General features: G+C 47.2%; 1 protein-coding gene across 2 annotated transcripts in view; it reads left to right on the top strand.

Moving 5' to 3' along the window:
- atp2a3 (ATPase sarcoplasmic/endoplasmic reticulum Ca2+ transporting 3) overlaps positions 1–26,519 on the top strand; it is a 356,930-nt gene that overhangs the window by 222,113 nt on the left and 108,298 nt on the right. For both annotated transcript variants that reach the window (XM_072469154.1, XM_072469153.1), the window contains exon 9: positions 25,382–25,470. In XM_072469154.1, the coding sequence (XP_072325255.1) occupies positions 25,382–25,470 (89 nt within the window). The remainder of the gene's footprint in view (positions 1–25,381; positions 25,471–26,519) is intronic.

Raw genomic sequence — 26,519 nt, 5'->3', positions numbered from 1 at the left:
CTTGGCTGAGGCTCAATTGGCCTTCAACCGCATCAAGGCCGACATCATCAAGGCCGCCATGCACGCGGTGGACGAAACCATCCCTTTCCAGGTAGAGAGCGATGCATCAGTCATCGCCCTGGCTGCTACCCTCAATCAGGCAGGCAGACCAGTAGCGTTCTTCTCCCGAACCCTCACCGCCTCCGAGGTTCAACACTCTGCAGTCGAAAAGGAGGCACAAGCCATTGTGGAGGCTGTGCGGCGCTGGAGACACTACCTCGCCGGTAGGAGGTTTACCCTCATCACCGACCAACGGTCAGTCCCCTATATGTTCGATAACATGCAACGGGGCAAAATAAAAAATGATAAAATTTTGAGGTGGAGGATCGAACGCTCCACCTACACGTACAATATCAAGTATCGTCCAGGGGAGCTCAACGAGCCCCCAGATGCCCTGTCCCGCGGCACGTGCCAACGTGCAGGACGACCGCCTGCATGCCATCCACAATGACCTCTGCCACGCGGGGGTTACCCGGCTCGTCCATTTCATCAAGTCCCGCAACCTACCTTACTCAACCAAGGAGGTCAAGGCTGTGCAGAGTGCAAACCGCACTTCTACCGGCCAGACAAGGTTCGGCTCGTGAAGGCCTCGGGTCCCTTTGAGCGACTGAACGTGGACTTCAAGGGGCCCCTCCCGTCCACCAATCATTATGCCTATTTCCTCACCATTATCGATGAGTTCTCCCGTTTCCCATTCGCCATTCCCTGCCCCGACATGACCTCGGCCACCGTGATTAAGGCACTGCACAGCATCTTCACTCTGTTCGGTTTCCCCGCTTATATCCACAGCGACCGGGGTACATCGTTCATGAGCGATGAACTGCATCAGTATCTGCTCAGCAAAGGCATCGCGTCGAGCAGAACGACCAGTTATAACCCGCGAGGAAATGGACAGGTGGAGAGGAAGAACGCAACAGTGTGGAAGGCTGTCCTTCTGGCCCTGCGGTCGAGAAGTCTCCCAACTACCCGCTGGCAGGAGGTTCTACCCGATGCCCTACACTCCATTAGGTCACTCCTCTGCACAGCCACGAATGAGACCCCTCACAACCGATTGTTTGTCTTCCCCAGGAAGTCTACCTCCGGGCTCTCGCTTCCACCTTGGCTGACGGCTCCGGGACCTGTTCTTCTCCGGAGGTACACGAGGAGCCATAAAACGGACCCCCTGGTTGAAAAGGTCCGACTGCTCCACACCAACCCCAGTTACGCCTACGTTGAGTATCCCGACGGCAGGCAAGATACGGTTTCCCTCCGGGATCTGGCACCCGCTGGATCCCCCACTACAGATGCCCCTTTCCGCACCGCTCCCCTGCAGGACCCAGCGCCCCCTACAGCACCTACCGCACGCCCCCCCCCCCTTTACACATCCCGCCGGCGCCGGCACCGCTACCCCCGGCCCTGCCTAGTCCCCCTGCCCCGACCCGGACCGAAGCTCCGAACGCTGTGCTCCCGGATGTATCCTCATCTGGGACGTCCGTGCCCGGCGCACCACCGCCTGAACTGAGGAGGTCGATGAGGACGATCTGGCCACTGAGACGGATGGACCTATGATGGTACTTCACCCCCGCTGGACTCCTTTTTAAACAGGGGGTGAATGTGATGAACGGTTACTGCCTTGTCATCATGTAAGGTGATGTCCCCTTTAAGACCAGGCTTGGAACCCTGGGGACTCCGCCTCTGGCTCCGCCCATCTGTGAGCCATATATAAGGGCTGTACAGCAGTTAGCTCATGTCTCAGCTCTAGCATAGTTCTTAATCTATTAAAGCCTTCTTTACCGTTTACACTCTAAGCGTCATTATTGAGGGTACCTCAGATGCCCAGAGGCATTTGCTTGTGAAACTGGGGCTGGCTTTTAAAGCAGACCAAGCAGGCCAGCAGCACGGTTCAATTCCCGTACCAGCCTCCCCGAACAGGTGCCGGAATGTGGCGACTAGGGGCTTTTCACCGTAACTTCATTGAAGCCTACTTGTGACAATAAGCGATTTTCATTTCATTTCATTTCATTTCAAATGTGCTCTGAAGTTAAAGATGAGAAACACCGTGGTAACCCAACATAGTGTGTTATCAGATAGGTGAGAGAGTGCTTCAGAGAACTTATTTTATTTACATTGCAGTACATAACTGCTAAATTGTCTCCACCTTCAGCTCCGTTTACAAATAGAATAATCCAGAATGGATTAGAAATCTAGAGACTTGCTCTAATGCTCCAGAGACGAGTTTGAATCCCACCATGGCAGCTGGGGTACTGCCTTCCTATAACCTGCACCTCATGGACTGCAGTGGTTCAAGAAGGCAGCTCACCGCCCCCTTCTCAAGGGTAATTAGGAATGGGCAATGTCATGATATGCAGACATGCACATAATGAGATACAGACAGGCAGCTAATGAACACAGAGAACAGGACATAACCAATCAGCAGGCAGAACACTTGGGGGTGGTTTCCCACTATAAAAGGCACGAGGCACTCACACTCTGCCTCTTTCCACTGGGGACATCTACAGAGTGAGTCAGGGTGTATATATCACATAACATCTACAGCACGTGGCTAAGAGCTAGTCTGGTTCAGTCAGACAGAGTAATCACACTTAGGTTAGCAGAGAGTCGAACTCACAGAGAACTGTGCTAACTGTGTGACAGGTTCAATAAATCAAATTGAACTAACTTCAAGGTCTGGAGTATATTTCAGTTATAGTTGCAGCCCGTGTTATCTCAGTGTACTTAACACGACAGACAATAGGGGCAGCACGGTGGGTTAGCCATGCTGCCTCACGGCGCCGAGGTCCCAGGTTCAATCCCGGCCCTGGGTCACTGACCGTGTGAAGTTTGCACATTCTCCCCGTGTCTGCGTGGTTTACGTCCCCACAACCCAAAGATGTGCAGGGTAGGTGTATTGGCCACTCTAAATTGCCCCTTAATTGGAAAAAATGAATTGGGTTCTCTAAATTTATAAAAACAAAAGGAATGGGCAATAAATGCTGGCTGAGCCAGTGGCACACATCCCTTGAAGGACTAAAAAGTAATAGACTTAAGAAGTTAATATCAGTAATGGTGACCATGAAACAATTGAAATGTTGCAAAGGGGGCAGCATGGTGGTGCAGTGGCTAGCACTGCTGCCTCGCGGTGCCAATGACCCGGATTCAAAACCGGTCACTGTCTGTGTGGAATTTGCACATTCTCCTTATGTCTGCGTGGGTTTCACCCCCACAACCCAAAGATGCGCTGGGTAAGTGGATTGGCCACGTTAAATTCCCCCTTAATTGGAAACAATAATTGGGTAACCCTGGGAATTACAGGCCAGTTAGTCTTACTTCGGTGGTAGGCAAAGTAATGGAAAGGGTACTGAAGGATAGGATTTCTGAGCATCTGGAAAGACACTGCTTGATTAGGGATAGTCAGCACGGATTTGTGAGGGGTAGGTCTTGCCTTACAAGTCTTATTGAATTCTTTGAGGAGGTGACCAAGCATGTGGATGAAGGTAAAGCAGTGGATGTAGTGTACATGGATTTTAGTAAGGCATTTGATAAGGTTCCCCATGGTAGGCTTCTGCAGAAAGTAAGGAGGCATGGGATAGTGGGAAATTTGGCCAGTTGGATAACGAACTGGCTAACCGATAGAAGTCAGAGAGTGGTGGTGGATGGCAAATATTCAGCCTGGATCCCAGTTACCAGTGGCGTACCGCAGGGATCAGTTCTGGGTCGTCTGCTGTTTGTGATTTTCATTAATGACTTGGATGAGGGAGTTGAGGGGTGGGTCAGTAAATTTGCAGACGATACGAAGATTGGTGGAGTTGTGGATAGTGAGGAGGGCTGTTGTCGGCTGCAAAGAGACATAGATAGGATGCAGAGCTGGGCTGAGAAGTGGCAGATGGAGTTTAACCCTGAAAAGTGTGAGGTTGTCCATTTTGGAAGGACAAAAATGAATGCGGAATACAGGGTTAACGGTAGAGTTCTTGGCAATGTGGAGGAGCAGAGAGATCTTGGGGTCTATGTTCATACATCTTTGAAAGTTGCCACTCAAGTGGATAGAGTTGAGAAGAAGGCCTATGGTGTGCTCGCGTTCATTAACAAAGGGATTGAATTTAAGAGCCGTGAGGTGATGATGCAGCTGTACAAAACTTTGGTAAGGCCACATTTGGAGTACTGTGTACAGTTCTGGTCGCCTCATTTTAGGGAGGATATGGAAGCTTTGGAAAAGGTGCAAAGGAGATTTACCAGGATGTTGCCTGGAATGGAGAGTAGGTCTTACGAGGAAAGGTTGAGGGTGCTAGGCCTTTTCTCATTAGAACGGAGAAGGATGAGGGGCGACTTGATAGAGGGAATAGATAGAGTAGACAGTCAGAGACTTTTTCCCCGGGTGGAACAAACCATTACAAGGGGACATAAATTTAAGGTGAAAGGTGGAAGATATAGGAGGGATATCAGAGGTAGGTTCTTTACCCAGAGAGTAGTGGGGGCATGGAATGCACTGCATGTGGAAGTAGTTGAGTCGGAAACATTAGGGACCTTCAAGCAGCTATTGGATAGGTGCATGGATTACGGTAAAATGATATAGTGTAGATATTTTTGTTCTTAAGGGCAGCATGGTAGCATTGTGGATAGCACAATTGCTTCACAGCTCCAGGGTCCCAGGTTCGATTCCGGCTTGGATCACTGTCTGTGCGGAGTCTGCACATCCTCCCCGTGTGTGCGTGGGTTTCCTCCGGGTACTCCGGTTTCCTCCCACAGTCCAAAGATGTGCAGGTTAGGTGGATTGGCCATGATAAATTGCCCTTTGTGTCCAAAATTGCCCTTGGTGTTGGGTGGAGGTGTTGAGTTTGGGTAGGGTGCTCTTTCCAAGAGCCGGTGCAGACTCAAAGGGCCGAATGGCCTCCTTCTGCACTGTAAATTCAATGATAATCTATGATTAATCTAGGACAAAGGTTTGGCACAACATCGTGGGCCGAAGGGCCTGTTCTGTGCTGTATTTTCTATGTATTTTGAATTGAAAAAAATATATATATATATATTTTTTTTAATGTTGCAAAAACCCATCTTGTTTACGGATGTCATTTGGGGAAGGAAATCTGCCATCTCTACCTCCTCTGGCCTAGATGTGACTCCAGACCCACAGCAATGTGCTTTTAAGGATAGCAGTATGAAGGGAAGTGTGTCATGTGATCCAGACTTAGTTTCACTTTTGTTTTTGAGCAGAGTGCGCACACCGCTGTGCTGCTGATGTCTTCAAGCGTTCTACCTCTATTTTTAAAATTATATTAATTTACACATGTGGACGTCGCAGGCCAGGCCAGTATTTATTGCCCATCCCCAACTGCCCGTGTGAACGTGGTGGTGAGCTGCCTTCTTGAACTGTTGCAATCTCTGTGGTGTAGGCACACCCACGGTGTTGTTAGTGAGTATAATGTTCCCATGTGCCTGGTCTGAATAAATTATTACACAATCCCTTATGAGTGATTGGTGCCTTTATAACAACACAGCATGGCTGATTCCTAAATGCCCTTTGACATGGTTTAGCGAAACACTCCATTATATTCAAGAAGTTAGTTGACCGCCATGGCACAGTCTTGTGGTTATCTATTGGCTTGATGGCTGTCGTCTGGTTAATAATTGGAGCCAGCATTTAAACAAGACTGTTCTACCTAAGGAAGTTTTCATCAGACACGAGCAGCTTTGGTTGTACAGCAGTGAAAATATATGTCATGACATTATATGAAAATAAATCGCCATCTATTTAGCTCTTAAATATAACCCTTCCTACATCAGATTTCTCTCCGTCCCTGCACTGCCTGATGTACTGTACTCGGTGCAGATAGTGTGTCTGTCGTGAGAAGTGCAGCAAGCAGTTAGGAGAAAATGGTATGTTAGCCTTCATTGCAAGAGGACTTGAGTACTGGAGCAAGGATTTCTAAGTGCAGCTATACAGGGTTTGGTGAGACCACACCTGGAGTATTACACGGCACGGTAGCACAGTGGTTAGCACTGTTGCTTCACAGAGCCAGGATCCCAGGTTTGATTCCCAGCTTGGGTCACTGTTTGTGCGGAGTCTTCACGTTCTCCCCGTGTCTGTGTGGGTTTCCTCCGGGTGCTCCAGTTTCCCCTCTCAAGTCCGGAAAGACATGCTGTTGGGTGAATAGGACATTCTGAATTCTCTCTCTCTGCGTACCCAAACAGGCGCCGGAATGTGGCGTCTCGGGGCTTTTCACAGTAAGTTCATTGCAGTGTTAATGTAAGCCTACTTGTGACACCAATAAAGATTATTATTATTGTGTGCAGTTTTGGTCTCTTTATCTAAGGAATGATACACTTGCTATAGGGGGAGTGGAGCGAAGGTTCACCAGACTGATTCCTGGGATGGCAGGATTGTTGTTTGAGGAGAGATCGGTCGCTAATCACGGGAATTTAGAAGAGTGAGAGGGGATCTCAGTGAAACAAATAAAATTCTGACGGGGCTGGACAGACTGGATGGAGGGATAATGTTTCCTCTGTCTGGAGGGTCTAGAAAACGGGAACACAGAGCCAGGATATAGGGTAGACCATTTAGGATGGAGATGAGGAGAGATTTCTTCACCGAGTGGTGAATCTGTGGATTTCTCTCCCACAGATCTGTAGAGGCCAAATCACTGAATGTCTTTAAGAAAGATAAAAATAGATTTCTAGGCACTAAAGGCATCAAGGGTTGTGGGGAGAGTTGCTGGAGTATGGTGTTGAGATAGAGGATTAGCCATGGTCATATTGAATGGTGGAGTAGGCTCAATGGGCCGAATAGTCTACTCTTGGTCGTGTAAACCATCACAAAAGTGTCCTTCAAACCTCGAGGGCTAGATTTTCCCACTGGAGGGCCAGGGAAAAATCTCTCTGATTTTCCTGAATCCGCCACTGGGGGGGTTTGGTGAATGTGGACTCCAGCTCCTGCTGCGGTTTTCATTGAGGACCCCCTTAATTGGCATGGAGACAGGTTGCCTGCCCAATTAAGGGTGAATAAAGTCATAAAACCCCTACAGTGCTGAAGGAAGCCATTCAGCCCATTGAGCCTGCACTGACTTTCCAAAGTAACACCCTAACCTAGGACCACTCCCCCCCGCTGTACCCCCGTAACGCCACCTAACCTTTGGGCACTAAGGGGAAATTTAGCCTGGCCAATCCACTTAAACTGCTGGAGTGGCAGTGTTGTCCTTCTACGGAGCTGTATGTGGCTGCTCTCGCCCCAAAGCAGCCAGAGAAGGCCTCTAAGCCTGCCTCTGAGCGTCCACCTCGAGGCAACTAACCTGGTCCTCGCCATTGTGGGAAACTAGAGGCTGACTGGAAAATCCCAATCACCTTCCTATTAGCAGGCTTAACTGAGCTTTTAATAGCTATGTGGGGGTGGGTAGCCCTGTCAGTCTCAAATCTGCCTCGGCAAAAATGGGAAAACAGCATGTTGGCTGGTTTCTCAATGGTGCCCAAAACCTCAGCCCAGACTGACAATAATACCATTATTCCAATGGACATATTTTGCTACGGACGGGTGAAAAGCCAAGGCCACCAGTACTGGGGCAATACTACAGGTGAGAAGGCAGTGCGAATTGAGCAACACTGCGGAAGGTCAGGTTTGCCAGTGCGCAGGAACGAGAAATGTGCAGTCCCCAAGAAAGAGCTTCCTTCTAGTGTGGCTGCTCTCCCTCGCTTTTGTAGTCATTACATTAGTGCAGCACCACCACATGGTAGCAGAGTCAATAGGACCTGGCTACACATTCACCACTCACCCAACCTCTTGTCTCAATCTGGTTATCGGAGGCAGGCAGGGAAGCACAGCAGATACCCCCCAACCCTGCCAGGAATATCAGTAAATAGAGCCACCCAAGACATTTAAGCCAAGACCCTCTCATTGGAATGTAAAAGATCTCCCAGCACAACTTTTAAAAAGATAGGGGGCCCGGCATCCTGGTCAACATTTCAGCCCTCAGTCATGGTCAGAAAAACGGAATATCTGGGCATTATCATGGAACTATTTGTGGGATCTTGCTATGCACAACTTTTGCTGCCTTGTTTTCTACTCCATAATAGTGACTGCACTGTTGGCAGTAAAGCACTTGGTGCTATAGAAATGAAGATCTTTCATGTATGTGTCGGCATCTGGTTCTGGAGCAGGCACTATGCATTCCCCTCCTTCCAGATGCCCAGAGGAAGAGGCAACAAAGGGAGAGGAGTTTGGAGCAATTAACTCGTCAGGAGCAGCCCTGGATAGAGTTTAGCAACTGGAATTAGTAGAATGACTTGGGAAGCAACAGCACGATCTGGAGTAAGGGGCTCGTTGGAGGGAGAATCTTTTGGTTAATTGTTACCGATCGCAGTTAACAGAGTGCTGATCACTCTTTTAAGTTTGCCAATGATATCCCAGAAGCTTCAACACAAGACTTTGCGCTTCCAACATTCACACTCAGTCAAACAGCCATTTGTCTCTTCTCCAATATTTTTGTAAATCACGTATGGAATTAATCTTAAATTTCTGGAAAGCAATCCAGAGGATTGCTAATCCTGTATTGCATTAACTCTGTTAATGTAATGGCATGGCCATTTGCAGATGCAGTACAGGAATATCTTCCCAGGGTGTGCTTTTTTCCTCTTCATTTATGGCATGTGGGCTTCGCTGGCTCGGCCAGCATTTATTGCCCTCGAGAAGGTGGTGGTAAGACATAGGAGCAGAATTAGGCCACTTGGCCCATCGAGTCTGCTCCGCCATTCAATCATGACCGAACTGCTGCTTCCCAAGTCTTGAACCGCTGCAGTCCATGTGGCATAGGTACACCCACCGTGCTGTTAGAGAGGAGGTTCCAGGATTTTGACCCGGTGACAGTAAAGGAACAGCGATATTTTTCCAAATCAGAATGGTGAGTGGCTTGGAGGGGATCTTCCAAGTGGTAGTGTTCCCACATGTCTGCTGCCCTTGTCCTTCTAGATAGTAGCGGTGGTGGGTTTGGAAGGTGCTGTCTATGGACCCTTGATGAATTCCTGCAGTGCATCTTGTAGATGGTATTTACTGCTCCCGCTGTCTGCTGATGGTGGAGGGAGTGAATGTTTGTGGAAGGAGGAGCAAAAAAGTGTGCGCTTTGTCCTGGATGGTGTTGAGCTTCTTGAGTGTTGTTGGAGCTGCACTCATCCAGCCAAGTGGAGAGTATTCCATCACACTCCTGACTTGTACCTTGTAGATGGTGGACAGGCTTTTGGAAGGGGTGGGGGGTCAGGAGGTGAGTTATTGATAGCAGGTCCCCAGTTTAAAAACTGGAATAAAACTAGACTTTTTGCTAAAATTAAACCTTTCAAAGGGTGCAACCACTTCCTTCATGACAACCAGACATCCATCTACACCTCAGGGACTGCAGTGATTCAAGAAGGCTGCACACCACCACCTTCGCAAGGGCAATTAGGGATTGGTAACAAATGCTGGCATAGCCTGCGACGCCCACATCCCATGAACGAATAAAAAAAATCCTTTCTGCTAGGGCGGTATAATTAGCTTCTACCTTGATTTATGTTCTGCTAATGTTTTATACCACACCTTGTAAGATTGATCAATAGCATTTACAATGACAGCTCACACTTATTGATCGTGTATATGCCCTGTTACTCAGTCTTGCAATTATGTTAATAATCACATCGTTTCAGGTTAGTAATTTAAACTGCTGTTTCCATGGCTACAGAACCTGTACCACCTCCAGACTGATTCCAAAGTGCCTTAGCGTGACTGCAAAGTCACCATCGCTGAGGCAATTACTCCATGCACTTTGGAGAGTGTCGGATGGGGAGGTGGAGAGCGGGTGCTGTGGGATGTTGGTGAGATTGTAGTGTGGGTGACACTATGCTGAAAATCCTGTTGCTGGAAGGAGCTCCTTGAAACACTGCTCCTTCATGGGGCCAGTGACCGGTTTCAGATTGACACCGGTAACCATGGTGCTTGATACCTCCAGACACTGCAGGAATAAGGCCCAAGAACCAGCTGAATTTATCCCGGTAAGGGTGTCAAGCCGAGGAACTTACCTCGTGGATATGTTAGGAAACCAAGACTGAGGTGGTTTGCCTCATTCAGTTACTTCGGTGAAGGTGTTTTTAAATGAAGTGTCTGAAATGGCTAAAGAATGGCCATTCTACAACATCTACCATATCAAATTTTCCCTTGGTAGAGTTTTACTTTCTCCTGAAAGACTCTTTGCAAGGTGACATGGTCCCCTATTTTTATTTATTCTGTCACGGAATGTGGGCATCACTGGTAAGGCCCATCTCTAATTGCCTCTGAACCGAATGGCTTCCTCGGCCAATCCAGCTAAGAGTCAGCCGCATTGCTGTGGGTCTGAGGTCATATAGAAACCATTAAAAAAAGTTGCAGCACAGAAAGAGACCATTCAGCCATCATGTCTGCTCCGGCTGGAAAAGTAAAAAAAGCTAGCTGCCCATTCTAATGCCACCTTCCAGCACACAGTCCATATGAATTGAGGGTTTCTGCCTCCATCACCAAACCAGGCAGTGAATTCCAAACACCCATCACCCTCTTGGTGAAGAAATTCAGACCAGACCAGATAAGGTTGATAAATTTCTGTCCCTGAAGAATATTAGTGAATCAGATGGGTTTTTACAACAATAAATGCTAATTTCATGATCAGATTGCTTTCAATTCCAGATTTTCATTAATTTGAATTTAAATTCCACCACCGCCTGGTGGTGTTTGAATCTATGTACCCAGAGAATTAGGCTTGGCCTCACTTGTGCAGTAACAATACCACCGCGCCACGATCTAAAATTAGATACGATTCCGCATTTGGCCAACACTTTCTAAACAATCCTGATTGTGCAAAGAATGACATTGAAAACCAATTTATAATTATAAGTCGGGCTCGCAGTGTGGCTCACTTACTGTGCTAGAAACCACATATATTCACACACAAGGCCCTGTCCTTTGCAGACAGAAAGAGCATGTCCTCGCATTGCACCTTTTCCAACCAAGCAAAAGCTTGGGGTACCACCATTTCCTGGTTCATTCCACATGTCAATGCCTTGACCAACCAGAGTCCACTTGTCAGCCAATCAACAGTCTTGGGCATGATTTAATGGAAATGAAACATCCAGTATTGGGTGTTTTTGGCGCGGTGCTTCCCGTCACTTTTAGTGCATGGGGCTCTGCTTCATTTCTGGGCTTTGGCGAGGAACGCCCTCTCGAGACCACGATTAGACTCATTTCCTGCACTAACAAGCACAGCCCACCAATGCCACAATCTCTGGACCCTCCCAACACCCTAACTTAGCAATTAGGGGGTCATTGGGCCTCCTGCATCCACCTCATAAGGGCAAGGCACCCCGCGGGCATGATCCCTGGCACTGGCAGTGCCACCTGGACACCCTGGCATTGCCAGTGTGGCACTGTCAGGGAGCCAGGGTGGCATCGAGGTGCCTAGGTACCATCCTGCCCAGAGCCTGACCTCCCTGGGAGGACTGCCCACTCAAGTGCTGGTACGCCTGGTCCACGTTTGTGCAAACCAGTGCTAAACGGCACCTGCTCCGGATCACCGAGACAAAGCCATTAGATTCCGCGCCACGTGTAACTCCGGTGGAGACATATTCAAGTGAGGCTCATTACCCACTTGAATATGCAAATTGCTATATCTCATGAGGCATAATGAGCATCGTAAATGTTGCGAGATTTACTGGTCACATCACATCCTGAGTCGGGTACGATGAGGCAGTTAGATCGCGCCCCTCACCTCATGCGCTATATAAATTGTTGTTCCCGTTACAATTTTTATTCCTCTAAACTGTCCTGAAGAGTACAAGAGAAAAAGCTTTGACAGCATGTCTCTTTTTTTCAGCAAATACTCAAGTTCTGTATCACTAAAGGACTATTCTTCTGCTTCGTACAAAGTGCCACTGAGTTAAAGCTGACACCATGGGAGATCCACAAATGATTTCACAAACATCCTTCAAATTTACCATCTAGTTACGTTTTCAAAAATATTGAGGCGGCACGGTGGTGCAGTGATTTGCACTGCTGCCTCACAGCGCTGTGGACCCGGGTTCAATCCTGGCCCAGGGTCACTGTCTGTATGGAGTTTGCACATTCTCCCTGTGTCTGTGTGTGTCTCACCCCCAGAACTCAATAAAATGTGCTGGGTAGGTGGATTAGCCACGCTACATTTTCCTCCATTTTAACCTAAACCTGGAACATTGCTCAACTCGCTGCACTGGGCCTTAAACTGGCTCAGAGAGAGCTCTGAATGCATTAGAGTGAAACGATTAATTTTCAATTGCTTGAATGGGTTGGACAAGTCAAAAAATCCCAGATATATCTTGAATACATTTTGTGCCAGTGGGATTGGGAATTTGGGGAAATCGTTTTGGGTTAGATACTTTGGTTTTAAGCTACCTCCAGTATTATTGTCTTTTTTTAATATTAATTTTTATGGGATGTGGGCATCGGTGGCTAGGCCAGCATTTATTGCCCATCCCTAGTTGCCTTGAGAAGGTGGTGATGAGCTGCCTTCTTGAATCGTTGCAGTCCCTGAGGTGTAGGTACACCCACTGTGCTGTAAGGGAGGGAGTTCCAGAATTTTGACCCAGCAACAGTGAACGAAAGGCGATATATTTCCAAGTCAGGGTGTTGACAATGGTCCGACAAACTTAAGCTATGATTGGTACTTTGAAGTGATTCATGTAGTAAAGTGCAATCCCTCTGGAGTTTTTCATGCCCACTCCGAAGTCTATTCCCACAGTGCACACTGCGATGTATGAATCCAGTGATGTTATTGTGCAAAGAGACCTTAGACCTGTGCAGCTTGTACCCAAGTAACAGACTGCGCGACCAGACAGGACTCTCTGAATTCTCCAACAAACTCTAATCCGTTGCAGTTACTGCTTTTCAGGCTTGCAACAAAAAAAATCTCTTCCTCCACTTAACAGAGACTTTTTTTTAAAGGAGAGCCTAACTCCGAGCTGAATGTCAGTAAAAGTTAATTGATTCTGAAAATGAAATATTGATCAGATGCCTCTTGTGTAATGTGACAAGCTGTGTATGAGGCAGGCTGTCTAGAGCAACGATGAATGGAGTGGAATAAAAGGCTCCTTCAATTTACCTTTGCCCACTTCTTTCAGAGTCAGCAGTCTCGTAGAGTATATCAGGCCAGCTTTTCCCAATTGGTGCATTAACGACAGAAGGTCTTTCAGGACCAATAGGTTTAAAATAATTTGGGCAATCAATTTTGTCCAATCCCAGTCAATAGTAATCACAAGGCAGAGGCTTTCAACAGTATTTTTTGTGCAGGTGCCAAGATGAGATGGTGAATGACAATGTAGAATCACCAATTGCACTACATTCAGATACAGGCCTTCACCATCATCACTGAACAGTGAAATGAAACGAGCCCAAAACAGTGATGCACCAGTGTGGAGTTAGCTCACATAATGTAATGTTGCATGACACCATCCCGTTGCCAACCAGAGGGACAAGGATAATAGACGCATTGGGAACACCAACACTTCCAATTTTCCCTCCAGGCCAAATACTATCCTGACTATACCGCCATTCCTTCTTCATTGCTGTATCCAAATCCCAAACTCTCTGTATCTAAACAGCATTGTGAGAATACCTTCACGATTATGAAATGAATGAAAATCGCTTATTGTCACAAGTAGGCTTCAAATTAAGTTACTGTGGAAAGCCCCTAGTCGCCACATTCCGGCGCCTGTTCGGGGAGGCTGGGTACGGGAATTAATCCCACGCTGCTGGCCTGCCTTGGTCTGCTTTAAAAGCCAGCTATTTAGCCCTGTGCTAAACCAGCCCCTCGACAGCATCAACGTAAGAAGGCGGCTCACCACCATCTTCTCATGGGCAACTAGGGATGGGCAATAAGTGATTTATTGCCAACAGTGCCCACAGTTCTGAGAAAATTTCAAAGTAGAAAATAAATTAAAAATTTCAAAGTAACCCAACAGCTGGTATCCCGGGTTCTATTTAGATTGTCAAAACAAAGTAGAGGACCTCAGCCATTTTTGTTTCCTATACCTTTTTATTTTAAAGCGGGCATGGGCTGAAGTTTCCTTCATTATCCTGTTTGAAATTGGGCAGAATTGCAGCAGAAATAGTGAGAAAAGAGGTGGTGAGGAGAATGACTACTTCCTGTTCACAAGCTATGATTCACTTCCCATGCCTTTGTGGGGACTGCTGTTGACTATTCCTCCCTGCTCCATTGCATCCAATGGTGGAGTAACAGGGGACCGGGGTGGGGGGCTATTGGTGACCAGCCTAAAGCACAATTCCCTCCTGCTTGCACCTTTGATTGCAAACTCTGGCCACATTCTTAGAGGGCGTCATACATGACCTTCCAAGTTATATGGGAGATACAGTACCAGAAACAGGCTAACTTGGTTTACAACTTAGTGTAATTGTGCCTTTGTTCCTCAACCCATCTAGATTTGCACCTTTCCAAGGAATAAGTAACCTCACTATTCTTCCTACTATTGCTAACTTTTGCCTTAGTTTAATTGCTCTGTTTTATCACCTTTGCTCTTGAGTCGCCAGGTATCTTTCTGATACCGCCACGTGGTTCAAGTCCGAGTAATGATCAGTAATCCAATACACCGCTTAGTAAGATTTAAATCAAACCACATTTATTATACACAGTAATCACTACTCATGCATAAATTCTAGGTCTAAGCTACTTCTACGACTAACAGGCCTATACTTAACTTGGAACTGGCCCACCAGGTCAGGGAAACGAATGGCCTTTCGTTCGGGTTCTGAGCCTGCGGGATTCGAAGTTGGTACAGATTGGTAGCTAGGAGCGCCTATCTCGTAGCGAGCGTTGAAGTGAGACTTACTAGATATCAGCGATGGCTGGACCGGTCACTGTCAAGGGTTGGTTCGCGTTGCTGAGTGACCCGGTCAAGCAGAGAAGCAGAGGGCGATTTGAACTTGGGTTTGATTCTTATAGTCCCCAGGGGCTTCCCGCCTTTCGGGACGGACCCTGTACCTGGTTCCAAGTGATTGGACTTTTGTCCCAATCACTTGGTTCGATTTTCTCCAATGCTGGAGCGGTTCCCTGATCGATGGGCAGTCCTGAGGTGGTCGTTCACCTCCCTTTGTGTAGGCTCCTGCTGGCGCCAAAGAGTCTGGTTTGGCTTTATGTGTCTAAATGTTGCTCATTGTTCCCGGGGATTGCTCATTAATATGCAGATGGCTGGTGTTTTGTTATGCTGATGGTTGCCGGTATCGATCTTGTCTGGCCTTTCCAGAGGTAAATACACACTCAACCTGCAGCTGCTTGTTTGTGTCCTGTTGGCTGACTTAACCATCAGCCTTTGCCGTTCGCCATTTTAAATCGGGAGATAGCCATTCTAAATCGGGAGTTAGCCATTTTAACTGGCTACACTACCACATATATCACCTCGCATTCATCTGTGATGAATTTCATTGCCAAATAGCTGCCCATTTACTCAACCTCTGTGACCTCTGCTATCAGGCTGGTTAGTTATGTCCAGCAGGGTCACACACCAGGCAGTGATAAATATTTGGGACACTCAACATCTCAACTCCTCTCTGAATACTGGTAGAATTGGAATGGTCAGTATTTTCTACTGTTATGTGAACAAAAAGGTCGTCATGATTGAGAACTGAGAACATCTTCAGAATTACAAACATTCCACTGATATTTTCCCATTGTAGATGTTATGGGGTTAAACGGAATTCTCTCGTAGATTAAAATGATGGATCCTGATTTACTCTGCAGTAATTACTACCGCCCAATTGTTTACTTTTACAATGGCAATATAATAGGCAGTAATAATTCATTGCGGCAATCCATTTGCTGTGTAACTTTAAAATTAATTCAATCGATAGCCAATTAATCAAGTGTGAATAAATAACACTCACTTGAACTGGCCTTATAGATCACTGGGGATTGTGTAATGCTGGTAATTCTGGATATTAGACCCGAGGTAAACTCGATACTGCTCCTCCTGTAATCAGTTGAAACAGAAGAGCACTCTGAGTCTAACTTAACCAGCCCCTTAGGCAAGGGGCGGTGGTGTTCTGGAGTTCCCTGGCTGAAATCTCTCCCTTCCTGTTCCCAGTCACTCATTCTCTCCCCCTGTGCATGGTCTCACCCAATGATCCAGTTGTGGACCAGCTGATGTGCAGCCAACAAAGAACACCAGCATTCCATTTGTACAGCAGAAACACCAGCCTTCCCAAACACTTGCCCCACCCCACCGGGCAGATTCAGGACCCAAAACTATGGTATTGCTGATTTTCTTTGCACAAAGTTTCTCCCAAGTTATGCTTCTGGCCTCGGACCATCCATCCTCTTGGTCCATTTGAACCAGCAATGAGAAGCCTACACTGCTGGGCCGTATTGGCAGGGTTGTGAACTGAACCAAATGGTGGCATCCGAATGCCCAGGAAGGAATCAGGCCCTTCATTAGTCACCCACTCCATCAGGTTGTATAACCTTCTTCTCCACCCTCCCCGTCACTTGCACAGCAAAACGGAGCTAAATGCAGGGAAATCTTGGACTATTCTTCCTCAGCTCCCTCAGGCAATCAAGAAACATAAATTACCTGTGAATCATCAGGTGCTTAATTTCCCCCTCCCTTAAATTTTCCCAGTTACTTTCAGATGATTCGACTACATGTACAGGACTGTAGCATAGTGTTTAGCACTGTTGTTTCACAACGCCAGGGTCACAAGTTCGATTTCCACTTGGGTCACTGTCTGTGCGAAGGTAGCACATTCTCCCCATGTCTCCGGGTGCTCCGGTTTCCTCCCACAAGTCCCGAAAGATTCAATTAGGTGAATTGGACATTCTGAATTCTCCCTCAGTGTATCCGAACAGGCGCCAGAATGTGGCAACTAGGGGCTTTTCACAGTAACTTCATTGCAGTGTTCATGTAAGCCTAAGTGACAATAATACAGATTTTAAAATACCCATCTCTAACCATTGAGAAATCCTTAAATATCTACCACCCTCACATGACCTCAGATACCCTCCTTGGGGCAATTGCTGCATTGAATTTGCTGAGCATGGACCGTGCTGAGCATGGGAATCTGGTATCGTTGTGCTGCTATTGTGGGAATTCCTTTTTGAGTATTTAGGGCCAAAGGTGTCCCAACTTGATTAGTCTGTTGGCTAGCTTTATTCTCTTATTGATTAAACAGAGGCAAATGAATGACTTGGCTGTACAATTAATTAAACCTACATTTGAATGATGTCACAGATAGCATAGTAATGGAAAGGGGCTGCCTTCCACAGGCAAGGTCAATGTATTCATTCAATAAAGGAACTGATTAACTTTTTTAAATTACTGCTGAATGTGGGGAGTGTGTGCAAATAAGGGGGTGTTATGAACAACATAAGAACACTGAATAGAATTGCACAAATGGACATCAGTTGCCGGCTTGTTGAACCTGGGTTGATATCATCCTGCACTGACACCATGTGATCACACTTTCTCCCAGCTTCTTTCCCTTTCTTAATCTTTGTCTTTCTCTCTCCTTTCTATCCGTCTCTCTGCTTCACTCCTCATTCTCTCAAGCCTGCTTCCGCTTTCTCCTCTTCCCCCTATTTTTCTTTCTTATTTTCATTCTCTATCTTTCTGCTTGTTGGTCGAGCCTTCGAAGAAATGAATGTGACAGCTTTGACCATATTAGTTCTGGTTAGCAGAAGCAGTGCTGAATGCTTATTGGTTCCGATTGATATTTACCCAATGTGGCTCACTCTATCCTTGACCTGTGAACCTCTGGTGCTGCATGTTAAACTATTCCTCAGCACAAAAATTTCTCACTGACCCTAAATTTCACTTCGTGGATCAGGAGAAGAAATCCGTTGGTGGGTGTTGGTTACAGTTTAGTGTGTTGCAAGTTTTCAGAGTCCTCAGGTTAACCGCAAGTACAGAACTATTTACTCATGTACAATAAAGAGGACAGGTGAGGAGCTAACTCCATGCTTAAGTCTTAACCCATCTCTGCTCAACACAATACTCGGGTCTATGTGATGTGCCTTTTTATGCCGAAGTGTAGGCGGTACTGTACTCAGTTCCACTGTGTGCTAGACCTTTATACTATAGAGTCATGCATCAGGATGGATAATTGGAGTGTGAAGTGGGTGCTGGCTTTTCAGTCGCAGCCCTGTTGTAGAAACTGTGGATAACGGCAAAGTTCATTTCATGTTACTAAATGTGACGGTATGAACCATCAGGGCCCCATTGTGTGCACCTCACACTACCTCTTCACTTCATGGTGTGATCTGATGTCATTAGACAATAGTTACAATCACCTGAATGTTTGAAACTTTCTTTAGGTTTATGACAGGCGTGAAACTAAACATCGCGACAAAGGTTTCTTACCTCTGACCACCACTCTTGTTGTTCCTTCCAACAGAATATGCTGGTTGTGATCAAAGGGCCCTTAAATGGAGTTGAAACTTTGGAGACTGGCGACTAAAACATCTCCAAAGTCCACAACGAGGAGTAATGTTATTTTAAAACATGTGTAATACGAACTCCATAAGATGAATGTGGAGTTAGCGGGCAGCTGACCTCCGATATCTCTCCACAATAGGCAACTCCAAATCACATAATAAACAAATACAGAAAATGCGAGACAATCTCAACAGGTCTGACAGCATCTGTGAAGAGAGAACAGAGCTAAAGTTTCGAGCTTGGGTGACGCTTTGCCAGCTTTGACAAAGAGTCATCTGGACTCTAAATGTTAGTTCCGTTCTCTATCCACAGATGCTGTCAAACCTGCTGGGATTGTCCAGCATTTTCTTTTTTGTTTCAGGTTCCAGCATTCGCAGTAATTTGCTTTCATCACATAATAAAGTTTCCTTTTGGAGATGGTGGTTCTCCAGCAGCAATAGCCCAGTGGCTGCCAACATGCATTACTGGCCCTTAATCCTGTAATGTCGGAATAGGTCATGGGGACTGATGTGTTAAGTAAGTTGGTTCAACGTTGACTGCAACTGGATGCAGTGAAACTCGAAACAGGCTTCTGACACAGGAGGTGGTCCGACACTGTTTTATTGAACTTCCTGATTGCTGTACATAGTCTGCTGTGAGTTGACACTCTATCAATCAAACTTATAACCTCCTACTGGCTTGACCTCTACCTCATGGTGATAGTGCTTACTGGCTTGTGCACTCTTACTATCTCAGTAGCTGTGTCCTGTAGAGAGAGGGAGAGTCTTAATGCCCTGTGTGCTTTATAGTGGTGGTGTCCTGTCTGGTGATTGGTTGTTATGTGTCGTGTGTGTTCATTGGTTATCCTGTGTGTCAATCACTGCCTGTCTGCATCTCATTATATACATGAGTGGATATTATGACAGGGGCATTATAAATAGTACTTTACTGTTGCTTCAAACGACTTCCTGCGACTGGCCATCTTTCACTGGGCTCACTGTATCCGGTCCTTTGGACCATCATTAAGAGTGGTTGGAGTGCATTCATTCAGGCAAGTGCGCAATCATTCCATCGCAATCCTGACTTGGAAAACTTACAACACGGAAGATGCCATTCAACCCATCTTGTCTGCACCAGCCAAAAAGAAACAAAACTTGTTACTCATTTTAATCCCACATTCCGGCACCTGGTCCATAGCTTTCCAGGTTACAACACTTGGGGCAGATCCAGGAATCGTTTAAGTTGCGCATTTCAGCTTCAACCATCACTTTGGGCAGTGAATTCCAGTTGCCCACCGCTCTCTGGGTGAATTTTGTTTCCCCTTAGACTTGTGCTTTCTTGATATCAAGGGCAGTCACTCTCACCTCACCTCTTAAGTTCAGCTCTTTCCATTTTTGATGCAGTTATGCAATGAGATCAGGAGCTTTATGGTCCCAGTGAAATACAAACTGAGGGTGAGTGAGCAGGTTGTTAGTAAGTATGTGCCATTTGATGGCACCTTCCATCACTTTGCTGATCTTCGGATGTAGGTTGATGGGGCAGTAATTAATTAGATTGGATTTGTCCTGCTTTTTGTGGGCAGGACATACCTGGACAATTTTCCAGAATTGATGCCAGTGTTGTAGCTGCACTGGGACACCTTGGCTAGAGTCAAGGTTAGTTCTGAAGCAGAAGACTTCCACATTACAGCTAAGATGTTGTCAGGGCCACAGCCGTTGCTGTATCCAGTGTGGATTATGGGGCTCAGGAGGAGAATACAGAACCTTTAGTGCAAGAGGTTCCTGGTCAGAAATTGGCCTTTCAATGATGTGAGACTGGAGTTTTCCATTCTTCAGCATCTTCACAACGTTGCAGCAGCACAATCGTCCAAAAAGAAAATGTCAGCCTTGACTCGATGATAGCACTTGCTCTTTTAAGTCCAAAGATTGTAGGTCCAAATCCAACTCCAGAGACTTGAACACATATCCAGATTGACAATTTGTGCCATACTGAGGGGAGTGCTCCACTGTTGGAGGTTTTATCTTTTGGATGAGATGATAAAATGAGGTCTCATCTTTTGAAGGTAAAAGATTCTTTGATACTATTGGAAAATGACTGGGGAGGTTCTGTCCACTCTTCATCCCTAAACTAACATGACTTGGAAAAACAGATTACCTGGTCATTTATCTCATTGCTGTTTGTGGGACTTCGCTGTGCAAAAATTCAGAAGAAGTGCCTTTACCCAAAGAGTGATGAGAATGTGGAAGCAAACAGCATAGATGCATTTAAGGGGAAACTAGACATGCAGTTTAGGAAGGCAGGAGTAGATGGCTACAATGGTCTAGTTTAGATGAAAAAATAATGGAATGAGGCTTGAGTGGAGCACAAAAAGCAGCATGGGAATGGGCTGAATGTCTAGTTTCTGTGTTGTATATAAAATATATGACCGGGAGGACAGCGAATATAAACCCAAGGTGCACCAGTAAGTAAGGCCAGGGACACCAAGTATATAAAAACGGGCAAGTCATGCTACAGTTGTATAGAACCTTGGTTAGGCCGCACTTGGAATATTATGCACAATTCTGGTCGCCACACTACCAGGAGGATGTAGAGGCTTTGGAGAGGGTGCAAAGGATGTTTACCAGGATGTTGCCTGGTCTAGAGGCTGAATAGACTGACTGTTCCATTAGAAAGACGGAGGTTGAGGGGTGACCTGCTAGAGGTCTACAAGATTATGAGGGGCATGGATGGAATGGATGGGCAGGCACTCTTTCCCAGGGTGGAGGGATCAGCCACCAGGGGGCATAGGTTTACGGTCCATGGGGCAAAGTTTAGAGGAGATGTTCAAGGCAGGTTTTTTACGCAGAGAGTGGCGAGTGCCTGGATTGCATTGCCAGGGAGATTGTGGCCGCCCTCTCCTCCCTGCCTTTGCGCATCTTAAATGCAATAATTTCCCCCGATCATCGCCTTCAGGACCTCCCAGAGTGTGGAGAGTGATACCCTCCCCATTCCGGTTGTTGCTTACATACACTTCTATGGCCTGTGATACCTGATAGCAAAATGCTTTCTCGACCCCTTGGGTGAGCGTTGAGCCCAGCCCGTCTCCAACCTCACATCCACATAGTGCGGAGCGTGGACGGAGATGACAATTATGGATTATCTGGCTTCCACTACACTTGGAAGCACCGATTTCCCCACTGCAAAGAAGCCAATCCTCCAGTAGACCCTGTGGACCTGGGAAAAGGAGAACCCTCTCTCCCCTCGGTGCGTGAACCTCCAAGGATCCACTGCCCCAATCTGCTCCATGAAGGCGTTCTGCTCCTTTGCCAGATTTGTTAGTTTCCTTGATTTGGGGCTGGATCTGTCTGTCGTGGGTTCTGTATGCAGTTAAAGTTCCGCCCCATGATGAGTCAGTGCATGTCTATGTCGGGAACTTCTGCCGTGGTTTTCTTTATGAAATCCACATGGTCCCAATTGGGAGCATACACGTTTACCAGGACCACCAGTGCCCCTTCCAGGGCACCACTAACCATGACTGTCCCTCTGGGTCAGTAACCATCTTTGTCGCTGTGACTGCTGTCCTCTTGTTCAGTAGTATGGCCACACCCTAGTCCCCGTCCCTTAGCATGAATGGTACGTCTAACCCACCCAGCTCTTCCTTACCCGTGGTCGGTCCTTCTCCCTCGGGTGTGTCTCCTGGAGGAGGATAACATCGTCCCTCAGACTTTTCTGATGGGCCAAGACTCTGGATCCTTTCTCTGGGCAATTAAGGCCCCTGACGTGCATCCTGATTGGGGGGTTGTCTCTACACACACTTCCCCCTCCCACCCCCACTTCTGCCAGGCACTTCCTCTCTATCGGTAGCTGTGCTGCGCCCCCCCCCTTCGCCCATACTTCCCTGCATGGCTTGCCCGCGAGGGTGGTTCCCCCGCCCCCGGAGCGGTCCCTGTCTCTGTTCCCCCACTCCCGTTGTGTCCTTCCCCACTCCCACTCTCCGCCCTCACCTGTTCCTGCATCTCTCCGCTCTCATCTCCTCCTTCGTGGTACTCAAAGCTAGGTCGAAAGGGAGGCAGTTCTGACCCGAGCAAATGTATACAATGAGTTTGCCTTCACTATTGGCGCTGCTGCTGCCTCCCCAGCCCGTGTCTGCGCACAAACTCATCCACATCAGCTGGTGCAATGAAGTAGAATTCCTTTCCCTGGAAGTGAACCCACAGTTTGCCGGGTACAGCGTACAGAACTTTGTACAGAGCTGCATTGGTTGTGTTAAAATCAGTGCCATGCTTGCCCTGGTCTGTCCCAATGTCCTGGTAGACTCTGACTGAATGGCCTTCCCACTGGCAGGACCAAGTGTGCCTTGCCTAATTTGGGATCTTCTCCCGATCTTGGTATGGGTGCAGCTTCACTATTACAGCCCGTGGCTGCTCCCCAGATTTAGGCTATGGCCAGAGTGACCAAAGAGCTCTGTCTATCTACGGGGGTTTGAGGAAGCTCTCCCTTCCGACCAGGTTATCCAGCATCTGGGCTACACGTTCTGTGGGGTGCCTGCCCTCGATGTCCTCCGGCAGGCCCACAATAGAGGTTCTGGCGGTGCAGCCGATTCTCCTGGTCCTCCCCCTTCCCCTTCAGTGCCCCTTGCGTCGCCACCAACCTCACTACCTCTGTTTCCAGTTCTCTCTGGTAGGTAGCCACCTTTTTCCAGGCCCCGATTGTTGCCTCCTGTGCCTCCAGTCGTCTCTCTGTTTTGTCCAACACCGCCTTGAAGGGGGGCAGGGGGTCTGCGACCCCCACCTCCACTGTCGTCGCCATTTCCAACTTGATGGCATTTTTCTGTTTCTGAAGCTCCTGAGTCAGGAGGTCCATCCGCTCGCTTATCGGAGGATAGTCCGGCGTGGGGCCCAGCGACCCAGACCGCTCGGGTATGTCTGGCTCTGACTCGCTCCCGTGTTCGCCATCATCCTGTTCCTCCTCTCATGGCTATTACTGGCTCTGCCATCCTTTCGGGTCCTGGAGTTATTGCCAGGCATTTCTCAGTAGTTGTGGCTGCCTTGTGAGAGTGTGGGGGGAGTGGAATTCAACAGGTTTGGCGGGCTGTTTTCATGCAGAATGTGCTGTTTTTCTGAATTCCTGGAGGAGAGTCACCTTCCCTCCGTGACCGCTCAGCACATCCTCCTCACTGGAAGTCGTCTGATTGTGTTTTTTTGACGGAATGTATTTTCCTTGAGCATTTTTAATTGTTTCCTTGGATGTTTCCCACTGTTTATTTACCATCAGACAGTGTAGTCCACTTTTCCGATCGACCTTTGCCAGCTCACCCCTCATTCCAATGTAATTGGCTTTATTTCAGCTTCGTATGGTTGTACATTCTGTGGAATTTAGAAGAATGAGAGGTGATCTTGATTTAACAGTCAAGATTCTGAAGGGGGTTTGACAGGGTCAACGCTGAAAGATTCTTTCCCCCTTGTTGGGGAGTTCAGAACAAGAGGGAACAGTCCTGTAGGACCGAGGTGAGAAATTTATTCATCATAGAATTTACAGAGCAGAAGGAGGCCATTCGGCCCATCGAGTCTGCACCGGCTCTTGGAAAGAGCCCCCTACCCAAGGTCAACACCTCCACCCTATCCCCATAACCCAGTAACCCCACCCAACACTAAGGGCAATTTGGGACACTAAGGGCAATTTATCATGGCCAATCCACCCTAACCTGCACATCTTTGGACTGTGGGAGGAAACCGGAGCACCCGGAGGAAACCCACGCACACACGGGGAGGATGTGCAGACTCCGCACAGACAGTGACCCAAGCCGGGAATCGAACCTGGGACCCTGGAGCTGTGAAGCAATTGTGCTATCCACAATGCTACCGTGCTGCCCTTCGCTCAAAGGGTTTTGAATCTTTGGAATTCTCTACCCTGGTAAATTGTGGATGCTCCATCAGGGATATGGGGAGCAGGAAGAAAAATGGAGCAAGGTGAACAATGATGGTATTGATTGGTGGAGCAGGCTCAATGGGCCATGTGGCCCTATTAGGTGTTAACGTTTTGCATTGCCTTATGTAATATTGGCTGCTGCATTTCCTACACACAGCAGTTCAGTTTGGAAATTGAGTTATCTATTGCAGGAATTAATCAGTGAAATCCATTTGGAAATGAAAATAAGTTCCCACACCAATGAAGCCAAATTCTCTGCAATCAAAGTGCAAATCCAAGCAGTAAAATCAGATTGAGCAGTTCCATGCTCAGCTGACAGGCAGTTTATTTATCCCTGGTTTTCGTGCTGAGGAATGAAGCTCTTTCTCACATATCGGAAAACGTTGCCTTTATGCTTTGTGTACAAGGTGTTCCAGAGCCACAATGAAGAGAGAATACGGATGTCTGTAATTGCCACATCAAGGGAGCTAATTTCACCGTCGATATCTGTGTGTCTCTTGGTTTGAGTGTCCTGTGATGCTAATTGTACAGATGTCAGCTGAAAGGAGTAATCCACAAAACACATACCTGCTGTCTTTTTACCACCGCAAATACACGTTAGGAAAAGATTTCGGTTTCCACTTTTGAGCACTGGCTTTTCTCTGGTGGGGGTGGGGGGGTGTGTGGATGGGTTGGGGAGACAGCAGAGTCGAACTTGGGGGAATTTCTTCTACTTGGGGGAATCGTTTTTACATTCATTATCATTGGGAATCGGGAAGAATTGGTGAAGTGCTTGTGGGAGGGCCAAAGACATGGGCTGAATGGCCTTTTCCTGTTCCATTCCTCCTCGCGCACTTCACAGGGAACCTTGGAGAATGATGCAACAAAGTAGGGGGTTGTGGAGGGAAAAACTATGCGACACAGAGAGAATACCTTCTGAAATATCGTATAGTGATAATGCAGATTCCTTAACCGATTCATTTTCTGATAAAGGGGGAGGAACTCACTGTGCATGTTTTAACCTGAATTTAATCTCTTCCTCCCGCAGATGTTCGTTGTTGATTCTGTGGTGGGGGATAACTGTAAGCTGCATGAGTTCAACATCACTGGGTCCACCTACGCTCCAGAGGGGGAAGTGTGAGTACTCCACAAAAAAAAACTATGCCTGCAGTGCTCTTAACATTAAACACTCTAAACTCAGTATGGAAGAGGGTGCCATAGATGTTTGGTGGCAATTGACAAGTAATACACCAGCTTTACTAAATGCACCATGCTGATGATGCCAGTGGGTAGATATTAGATCATTGGGACTGCTCTTCACCTTATGATGGTGTGACTTGCAAGGTAAACGTGAAGTAAAATATCATAGAATTTTAACCTCTGGGTGAGGCAAAATGGGCAGAATATGTGGTGTGGGTGAGGAGAGGGAGGGAGCGATATGGTCTTTCAGTGTGGGGGATATTTTTAAAATACTTTCATGGGACTTGGGCATCGCTGACTCGGCCAGCGTTTATTTCCCATCCCTAATTCCCCTTGAGGGGGTATTTAAGCATCAACCACACTGCTGTGGGTCTGGAGTCACATGTAGGCCAGACCAGGTAAGGACAGCAGATTTCCTTCCCTATGGACATTAGTGAACCAGGTGGGTTTTTACAACAATTGACACTGGTTTTGTGGTCGTGATTTAGACTTTTAATTCCAGATTTTTATTGAATTTACACATCTGTCATGGTGGGATTTGAACCTGGGTCCTCAGAGCATTATCCAGGATTACAAGTCCAGTGACAATATCACTATGCCATACCTCCCTTGGAATGGAGACTATGGGTGGTTCAATGATGGCTGTATTTTGATGGCAATACCTTAATGAAGTCCACGCTAATCTACTGCCTTACAGTGGTATAGTGATTTGCTGCAGTACTGGGCTGTGTTGAACAGGGCCCATCCCGGCAAAAAAAAAAGGACGAGTCCATTCCTACTCCAGCGGCTTGCCCCACAGGAATTGAATGCTCAATGGGGCATTAATTGGTTTAAGGCCGGACCTCTAACCCCAACTGGGCAGGTAGTCAGGCAACAGTCCCCAACAGCGAGGAGCCAGAGCTGAAGTGAAAGGTGGTATCTCTGAGGCCTCACGAGGAGGCCCTGGTCAGCGGGGGCAAGGGGTTGGGGAGTTGGTATTGACAGAC

The sequence above is a fragment of the Scyliorhinus torazame genome, chromosome 12 (assembly GCF_047496885.1).
Source record: "Scyliorhinus torazame isolate Kashiwa2021f chromosome 12, sScyTor2.1, whole genome shotgun sequence".
NCBI lineage: Eukaryota > Metazoa > Chordata > Chondrichthyes > Carcharhiniformes > Scyliorhinidae > Scyliorhinus > Scyliorhinus torazame.
The sequence above is the reverse complement of the archived record's forward strand: the minus strand, read 5'-3'. Positions and strand labels throughout refer to the sequence as shown.